Here is a 10,436-nt window from a genome sequence, read left to right as displayed (position 1 = left end):
CGACCTCGGCAGTATCATGCATAATATCGCTAGTAGTCTGAATATTCACGAGATAAACCTTCCATTGATACCCGACATTTTAAGGTACTTCTTATTTATTTGGTAATTGCACTTGGCATTTTCTGAGATATTAAGGTAGAATACAAGATCTAGAATTTTATGCTTTAAAAGAAATAATTGGAAAATTATGAAATTACAAATTTACTCCACATTTGCGGGAAATGCGATAAAGGTTTGTGCACTGACTGCAAGGTCATGCCAAGTGAGCACCTTATGTCCCTACATAGGCTCACAATTATAGACCTGGAGATCAAGAGGAGTAGGAGGAAGAAGGCGGGGTGTAGGCAACCTAAGATCAAGTGGGGTAACTTGACCAAGGACAAAGATTAGGAGTTAGGGGAGAAGTTGTTGGCTTTGAGGGCTTGGACGAGTATGGTGGACGCTTCTAGTATGTGGTTCATAATTGCGGATTGCATTAGGTTAGCTGTTGGAGAGGTCTTAGGGGTAACGAAGGGTTCTCCTGGGGGTCATAAAGGGGATTGGTGGTGGAATGGAGAGGTTCAAGGTAAAGTGGAAGCTAAGAAAGCTGCTTATTTGAAGCTAGTAGAGAGTACAAACGAGGAGGAAAAAAGGACTTATCGGGGGTGTTACATAAAGGCGAAGAAAGAGGCAAAGTTAGCAGTTACGACGGCTAAGAATGCAGCGTTTGCTCGTTTGTACGAGGAACTCGAGGGCAAAGGCGGGGACAAGAGGTTGTACCGGGTTGGCCAAAGTGAGGGAGAGGAAAGCCCATGACTTAGACCAAGTCAAGTGCATTAAGGATGAGTATGGCAAAGTGTTGATGGACGAGGTACTCATTAGGAGAAGGTGGCACACATACTTCCATAAACTATTGAATGAGGGGGGGGGGAGGATAGACACATTGTGCTGGGTGAGTTGGAGCACTCCGAGAGTCAGCGGGATTTTGGGTACTGTAGGCGAATTACGGTAGAGGTGGTGGAAGGGGCGATGCGTAAGATGTGCAGGGGGAGAGCAAAGGGGCCAGAAGAAATCCCGGTGGAATTCTAGAAGAGCGCAAGGCAGGCAGGTTTGGAGTGGCTCACTGGGTTGTTTAATGTTATTTTTAAGACAAAGAAGATTCCCGAAGAATGGAGGTGGAGTACGATGATTCCGTTTTTCAAGAACAAGGGTGATATCCAAAATTACAACAATTATAGGGGTATCAAGTTATTGAGTCACACTGTGAAGGTTTGGGAGAGGGTGGTGGAGGCCAGGGTGAGCAGGTGCGTGTCTATTTCTGAGAATCAGTTTGGACTCATGCCGGGGCATTCAACTACGAAAGTGATTCATCTGGTAAGGATATTAGTGGAGCAGTACAAGGAGAGAAAGATGGATTTGCATATGGTGTTTATTGACCTTGAGAAGGCATATGATAAAGTTTCGAGGGAGGTCCTGTGGAGGTGTTCGGAGGTTAGCGGCGTCCCGGTAGCGTACATTAGGGTGATTAAGGATATGTACAATGCTGCTAAGACTCAGGTGAGGACTGTGGGTGGTGACTCGGAGCATTTGCCTGTGGTGATGGGGTTGCACCAGGGATCAGCTCTTAGCCCATTTTTGTTTGCCTTGGCGATGGATGTACTGACATGTCACAATGAAGGGGAGATGCCTTAACGCACGATATTTTGCCAATGATATAATGTTGATTGACGAGATGTGTAGCAGAGTTAACGCGAGGTTGGAGGTTTGGAGACAGACCTTGGAGTCTAAAAGTTTCAAACTAAGTAGAACCAAGACAAAATACTTGGAGTGCAAATTCAGTGAGACCCATGATGCAGACATAGAGGTTAAGCTTGATGGTCAAGTTATCCCCAATAGAGCGAGTTTTAAATATCTCGAGTCTATTATCCAGGGTAACGGGGAGACTAACGAAGATGTCACACATCACATTAGAGTGGGATAGATGAATTGGAGGCTCGCTTCCGGTATTCTATGTGATAGGAATGTGCTGTTAACACTTAAGGGTAAGTTTTATCGAGTGGTGGTTCGACCCGCTATGCTGTATGGGGCTGATGTTGGCCAGTCAAGAACTCCCACGTGCAGAATATGAGAGTAGCAGAGATGAGGATGTTGAGATGGGGTGTACCAGGCGAGATAGGATTAAGAATGAAGCTATCTGGGACAGAGTGGGAGTAGCCTCCGTGGAGGACAAGATGCGAGAGTCGCAACGGAGATGGTTCGGACATATTAGGAGAAGAAGCATTAATGCCCCTATTAGGAGGTGTGAGAGGTTGGCCATGGAGAGTTTGAGAAGGGGTCGAGGTAGGCCTAAGAAGTACTAGGGAGAAGTGATTAGGCAGGACATGGCGCTACTTCAGCTCACTGAGGACATAACCCTTGATAGGATGGTGTGGAGGTCGAGGATTAAGGTAAAAGGTTAGTAGGTAGTTTATAGTGTTCATCGATAGGCTTAGTAGCATGCATGTCCCTTCATATTCTTAGATTTTTTATTACGATATGTGATTTTGTTCGCCTCAGGTATTATATTCCCTGTGCTATTATTTGATACTACTTATCCTTTATCTCTCCCTTTTTTCTCTTCCATCTTTCGTCCTTCCTTGCTTCCCTCTTATTCTTCTTGACCTTCCTGAGCCGTGGATCTATTGGAAACAACCTCTCTACCTGCATTAGGTAGGGGTAAGGTCTACGTATAGACTACCCTCCCTAGACCCCTCATGTTGGGATCAAACTGGTTTGTTGTTGTTGTTATTGTACAAATTTACTTTACTATTGCTGTGCACTTCATATCTGTTATGAATTATCATATTATTTACTTAGACCTTTAGTAAGTGTCGATGTCGACCCATCTCCACTACTTCTTCGGGGTTAGGCTAGATACTTACTATTACTAGGTACGTGTTGATTTACGTACATGCTGCACTTTTGCACTAACTGTGCAGGATCTGACAGGTCATTTGGTGATCATCTTGGCGCATATGCACATCTGTTGGGGAGACTTTACGTAAGGTACATCTCAGGATACGAATCGCAGTCCACTGAGTCTCTATTGTACTATTTATTTTATCCTGTCTTATTTACATTCTGGATAGATATTGTATTATCATTGTACTCATTAGAAAATGGTCATGTACTTGTGACACCAGGTTTTGGGGGTTCTTACGGGTTTTCTGTTATTGCGGTTGTGGAAATATTATCATTTGCCATTTATTCTATTTCAAACGATTTAATTAAGGAAAATTATGATTTCAAAATACTAAAATGAGTAATTAAGCTGATCATTTACCGTTGTCTTGCTTGACGGCGGTGTTAGGCGCCATCACGACCTTTAGTGGATTTTAGGTCGTAACATCCTTGGTGGCTATGACAACGAACATTTCCATCCAACCATGGTCATTATCATCATCGACACGGGTAACAATGGCATGGTGACCGTGTTTGCTAAGTTTGATCATGCCTCCAAAAAAATTCATTGGGGATAAAGGTTGATCAAATGGGCAAGAGTGGGGGTTTCTCTGGCCCTCGAGTTTAATACCCGAAGGCAAGCCACCATACGCCATATTGATGGGCTTACCTAAGCCAAACAGAGTTGGCAGTGGTGGAAAAACTCTAAATAATGGGATCAATTTTTTGTCCCATTGTTAAAGTGAGAGGATACGTGTAAACATACATGAACCCTGGTTTGCTAAATGTAACCCTTTCCACTTCATTGGGGGCTAATATTTCAATATTTTTCTGTCACAATCTTCCTTCATATCAGGAATACTAGTAGGGTGAACGGGAGAAGGACATCTACTGATAGGCCAATTTCCGTCATTTTGGGGGTTGATAGGTTCCTTTTGTGTTTGGAGGTTCGTTTCAAAATTTAGTTGTGATGGGATGATTGTATTGGTAGTAGGAGGTAGGGGTGTACATTAGGCGGTCTAGTTCAGTTTTTTATTAAACCAAAATCAAACCAACTATGCTGGTTTACTAAATTTATGATCAAATCAAACCAACATAAACTCGATTTTTTCGGTTTTAATTTTAATCGATTTCCTCAAATTTTTTGTTTTTCTTTTTTAATTATATTGTGCTTGTGAGCATGTGATTTTTTCCCTATTCAAAATACTCCTACAAAATCAAAGAAATAGATTTTTTCCAACTATTTGCAATTTTATAGGATTTTTGTTAGGATTTTATTAATTGTTTGCATTTTTGTGCACGTTTAATTTTTATTAAAATCATGTAAATGCCCCAAAAAAATGTCAAAAATACAATTAATTGCATATTATACTTTATGTTCTTATTTTTAGGATTAATTGTTTAATTAATTGCACTATTAAAGTAAAATCACTCATTTTTACATCTTTTTGCCTTTAATGCTAAATTAGTAATTTCCTCTTCATTAATTTAGGATTAACTAATTTTTGTAAATATTAAAATTAGATAATTAGTTTAATTTTGTAAATTAGATCAATTTAAGACTTAATAAATTATAGAAAAAAAAGAAAGAGAAAAAGAAAAAAAATGAAAAAAAGATTTTATCTTAGTATATTAGGCTAATTTCTAATTAACCCAAATACAATACCCGTACAAACCCAAGCTCAAAGACTAGCTTACCCGGTCCAATGCCCTAGCCCCAAAACGACACCGTTTCTTGGTCTTTTAATCGCAGCCGTTGGATTCTTTTGATCCAACGGCTCGGAACTGGTCACTCAATTCCTATAAGACTGTTCGAATTAGAGACCCCCCATCTACCCCTCTCATTCCGTCTCTAACACTCTCAAACGAGAAACCCTAGCTGCCCCTTTAACCCACGCCGCCTCCGCCGTGGTTTGCCGACCGGAAATTGCCTCACGACGGCAGATCACCTCCAAACTCCACCAAATTAACACCATATAACAACCTTCCCCTCCCCTTTCCAAATCCCCAAACCATTTCCCTCAAATCTCTCTCAAACCGCTCGAATCTTAGATCTAAGATTCACAAAAAACCTAAACTTTTCCCTCTTGTTAAGAATAGTCGATTAATGGTCGTCCAAGTTCATTTTACCCCGTTGAAGCTTGTCTGAGTCCTTGACTGGTCCGAATTTGGAGCGAGTTCTGGTAATTTCTTTGCCATTCTTTTCTCCTTTCCTCTTTTGATTATCCCTTTCATCTTCTTTCTTCTTTTAGTCGCATGTTTTAGGTTTGCAATTTTAGGTTTTTCTTTTCTTTTGTTCACAACTATTTTGTTTGTTTATTTGGCATCTGTTTATTAGATTAATCAAAGCTTGTTAAGATTTTATTATCTGAAGTTTAATTTCAATTGCATAAACTTAGTTTAATTAGGGTTTGCTAAATAGCATGATTTTTCTGTTTCTTTCATATTTCTGTCTTATTTTATGCTCAATGTTTAGTTCAAGTTAATTAGAATAATGTTAATTAGAATAATGTTACTCAAGTTGATTAACGAGCTGTTTAGTCTATTTTTGGTTAGCTGTTAGAAAAATTAGTTGATTAAAATTGTTTAACTTGCCAACTGAATAGGTTAGTTTCTAGGGTTTCTTTGCAGTTTCATTATAATTCTGGTATTTAGTTGTGTTAGCTATTTGAATCCTATTTTGTTTTAGGTTAATTATGCAAGCCTGTTTAATTTACTAATTAGATTTAGATATTTTTGGTTTAAACCCTGAATGCCCTTAAGCTTAAGACTGATTTTGGAATTAAAAGAACACTTGAAACAATGCTTAGGAGGTTTCATAAAGGTCTTTAAAATTAGAATAGGATCAGAATTGGTTAGAATTGAAATAGTCAGTAAATAAAAGGGTAAAACTGGATTTTACATAGGGTAAATATCAGAAGGTTCTAGTATTTTGGACAGCTGCCCCCATTTTTAGCAAAAGATGCTGAAATTGGGCGGGAAAAAGGACATACAGCTATCAAAAGATGTTGTACTATCTGACCCTTAGGGAATTTAGGTTAGAATATGCTCTTTTGATGCTATTTTAGGGATCATTTGTAAAAGGAAAGCTATTCCTTTATTCTACACAAAGGGATCAGCCTATTTTCACCCTAAAATTCTCTGAATATACAGAAGAAAAAAATGCTTCCTACAATTTTCTTATTCTAAAATCAGTTCTGGGTTAGGGTTCTTAGGTTAGCTCATTCGAGTGCTGTTAATTTTTTATTCTGGAAATTCGAGTCCGCTGTTCTTGGTGTTCTAGGTTGATTTTGGCTGTGCTGTTTGGTTCATGCTGTTGTCTCCTTCATAGTTTTGATTAGTGATTCATTTTGTTTCACTCTGATTCTTGCTGTTATAGGTATGTAGTTCCTTTATCTAAAAATCCTTCATGATTCATAAATGAGATATGGTGTTTTGATTAGAAATATGTTGCTGCTTTAGCCTATAGCTTTTTACACTTTTTTCAAGCTCATTTTTGTTTTGGTTTAGTGAATGGTGCTCCTCTGAAATTTCAGACCAATTATTTTTCTTGTAAAAAATGACTCTTGCCATGTTTTGTGTGTGAATCATGCTTCATGAGTTATGCTAAGTTGATTATTTGCTAATACTAGCTATTGCTTACTATCTTGTTATCATGTGATGCTAAATAGATTTCCTTTGTAATGAGACTTTTATTTTTATTTGATTGTATGTGAGTTATAACAAGAGGGGAAAACCTCAGAACTATTTGGAGCTGGAACCAAAGACTGACTTGCAAAGACATCTTTGTAGTTGTTTTTTTTTGCAATCTGAAGTTTACTGAAGGGTTCACAACAAATGAAAAGGCTCAAACCATGTTGAACATTATTCGAAAAAGTTTTTCTTTAGCTGTACCTAAAATGTGTTGTGGTTTAAATCTATGGACTGTTCACTAGCAAACTGATTTTTTGTATAAAATTAGTATGGAGTAGAATGTAATAATTTTTAGTTGATTGCTGCGATTGATAATTGAGGTTTAAAGTATCTTAGTAAAGTCCATGTTCAAGTAGCCCATTGTTATAAATATAGCATATTCTCTCAGAATAGTTCGAATGGGGGCCATATGAGATGGCCAGACTTGTGACTTGGCCCAAATGGGGAATTACTTGGACAAGTCTGGACCCAAGCCAGTTGGGCCTGGTACTAAGCCCAATAGCTTAACCCCAGTCATGAGCTTATTTTTTCTGAAACTTAACATAATTCCAATTCTAATCAGGGTGTTAGAAATCGTAATAGTGCAGTTAATTTTAAAACTTGAATCAAATAATTTCTGATTTTACTCTTTTGTGAAGCAAAACTGGGCTTGAATAAAGCGTGCTTGGCAATTTTCCTTCTATTGTTGAAAACAAAACTACGAAAGGCCCAATCAATTAGAGTTGCGACTGGTCCAGCTTTATCAAATAACCAATTAGGCCCATTCTCTTACATTTTAGGCCTGTAACAAGCGCCGGTTTATTCCCCAAAATAATTGAATTTTTATCCTTATACACAACTGTCGACTTTTATAGCAATCAAATTAGCTTAGGAAAATCTTAACATCCGTAGTTTGCTTTAGTTAAACACAATCTTTTGAAATAAATTAAGGCGTGCCATCTACAAATGAAATCCATAATCTATGGCCCTCACATTAACACCAAAACTAGTGTGGAAAATACTTTGCACATTCGTAACTAGTATAGAAAATACCTTGAACATTCGTAGTTTGCTTTAGGCGCGTGATGTTTTATACTTCAATACCACATAAGGGGGGGGGGAGGGTGATTTGTGTGGTACCCAATTTTCGCTTAATTGTATTATAGAAGGACCTGGTTCTTCTAGGTGTTCCAACTACTACTGTTTGCGGAATATTAAGTAAAGAAAATAAAGAACACAAAGATTTTTACGTGGAAAACACCCAGCTCAAAAGGTGAAAAAACCATGACCTACTACTCAGTAGGATTTTCCCAAACTTCCACTAAAATCACTGAGCCAAAAACTGCATTTACAAAAACTCTTTGTAAATCTAGGATTAACTCTAATCCCGTCATGGCACACAACCTCAACTGTTGCAACAACTTCAAGTTAACTCTAACTTGAAAATTCTAAGTACCTAATACAATTGCTTCTATAATAGTTGAAAGGTACAATGTAAAATTACTCACTACAATTGAACTAGAATAAAAGATAGACACTTGGAACATGTTCTTCTATCTCGTTCAAGTAGCTTCAGGATTGCACACTCAAATCACACATAAATTGCTTGCAAAATCGCCTTGTTCTTTTGCTCTCAATTTAAGTTTAACTTCTACTTATGTGCATTAGCTGTAAAAGAGAACAACACTGATATTTAATGGGTTAGTAATTAGAGATTGACTGGGATTTAGATATTACTCTTTTATCATAGAAGAGTTCTAGTTGATCTCATACTCTAATATTATCTTCTTCCTAAACTGTGTTCTCTTCATGTAAGGAGTCTTTCTCTCCTTATCCAATATGCTACCTTTTCGATCAGATCATGAGATATTATTTCTAATAAGTTAGATTTATCTTCTTCACGTGCATCTCACATGTTTGGGTTGATCATGACTGTGCTTCACAAGATGGACCTGGTCCATGTCTGAGTTCTTTTGTCAGTCTTCAAAACTTCACCTGTTCTTGGGCCAACAAATTTCCCCTTTTTGATGATGATAAACTCTGTGCTTTTTACTTAATTGGATCATGTAAGAACTTAGCTTAACCATCAATACAAAATTATGAAAATTCACTTATCATCAAGGACCAAGTTAATTAGGTTATAAATATCACTTATTCAGAATATGTAAAGCACAATATCTTTTCCCCCTTTTGGCATCATCGAAAAGTTACAGACAAAGTGTGAGTCCCAGATTTTAATAAGTACTCATGACCACTAGGGCAACTGCAAGTGCAATCATGGATTAATCATCAGTAATCAAGCAAACATATTTAAACTATTAAGGAAAAATTAACATTGAACAAGAGCAAAAACAATAGATATCATTGATAGAAGATATATTGCTACCACACTCCACACCCAGAAAGCAAAAATATTCAAAACATGAGCAAAAAGAAAGAAAAATCCCTAATCCGGGTCATTGAAGGTACTAGACAGGTTCATGAGATAACGACTAGAATTCCTAAGGCTTGGGAGAGCTAGAGGGTTGGTTTTGGGCTTGGAGAAGATTCAACATATTCGGAAGAACCCCATCATTCTTCTCCTTTTCCTTAGTGAGCTTAGTTTTGAGAGCATCCCTCTCAAATTCAACCTCAGCTAAGCGAGCCTTCAGCCTAGCTATCTCTGCATCTTTTGCTCCACTCTCCTGCACCAGGGCTCTGACTTTGCTGTTTATAGGTGTCTTCTGTGATGAACCAAGTTCATTGGGAATGGCAGTGATCTCATAATCATAGGCAATCAAAGTGTTGATTCCAAAGTGATCTTTGGTTGAGGCCATTTCCCACTTCTTCAGTAGCACCTTACAGCGATCAAGAACAGTAGTCAAAACGAACCCATAAGGAGTGGAATGGGCCTTGGAGCCATTGATAACCCTGTCTAGCAGCTTGATAATGAATGCAGGCCAGTTGATTTGCCTTGTTCTTTCAAGACACTCCATCAGCACCAAGTCCATGTAGTTAGCAATGTGCCTCTTTTCCTGCCGAGGCAGCAAACACTTGTTGACAAATTCAAACAAGACTTTGTGTTGTGGCCTCATTTTACTCTTCTGAACAGCCCTAGCCTCATTCATATCTGCAGCATCACAGAACCTCCTGGTAATTTCAAGGGCAGTAGGAAAGGAGTCCAGACATGGCCACCTTTGCCTTGTATAGTCATCAAACCCTTCAGAGGGTATGTCAAGGATCTCACCTAGCTTCTTTGAATCAAAGGTCATGTGAACTCCTTTCACCAGGCTGCTAACTCTGCCATCCTTAACATCTACATTTTCCATGAACTCAATGATCTCATTCCTGGCTAGCCTTCCATCCATCTGAAGGACCATGTCCTTCCAGCCCCGAGCAGCTAAGACATCCATCAATATCATCATTCCTGGTTCCACTTGGTCTTTCAGCAATCTTCCCTTCAAATATTTTCTTTTGCCAAACATGGAAAGTTTGTCTTGTTCACCATCAGACTCATCTTCTTCTTTTTCACTCCATTCCTCATCTTCAGAAACTCTAACTTGTTTACTTTTCATTGTAGACCTTGTCCTCTTGGCTAATAAAGGTTCAACAGCCTCAGACATAGAGGAAGACTTCTTGGAAGAAGTCTTGGACTTTTTGGGCTTGGGGGTCTGAACCTCCACTGTTGTAACTCTCCAGATGGACCTGTTTCATCTCCTCAACATCAACAACTTCCGAGGACTCTGCAACCTTACCCTTTCCTTTAGCCACCCTTTTCTTCTTATTCTCAGTTAGAGCCTTTTGTAGATCACTCTCACTCTGTTTCACCCTACTTTTTGTGGCTCTTCCCTTTGGCAAGGAAGTTT

General features: G+C 38.5%; 1 protein-coding gene across 1 annotated transcript; it reads left to right on the top strand.

Annotated features, from left to right (window-relative positions):
* The first annotated feature begins 432 nt into the window (after window positions 1-432).
* Window positions 433-795, top strand: LOC142162829 (uncharacterized). Its single transcript, XM_075219801.1, has one exon. The coding sequence runs from the start codon at window positions 433-435 to the stop codon at window positions 793-795; it is 363 nt and encodes a 120-aa protein (XP_075075902.1).
* The last annotated feature ends 9,641 nt before the right edge of the window (window positions 796-10,436 follow it).

This window comes from Nicotiana tabacum, chromosome 1 (assembly GCF_000715075.1).
Source record: "Nicotiana tabacum cultivar K326 chromosome 1, ASM71507v2, whole genome shotgun sequence".
Lineage (NCBI taxonomy): Eukaryota > Viridiplantae > Streptophyta > Magnoliopsida > Solanales > Solanaceae > Nicotiana > Nicotiana tabacum.
Note: the sequence above shows the minus strand (reverse complement) of the source record. Positions and strands in the feature narration are given on the sequence as shown.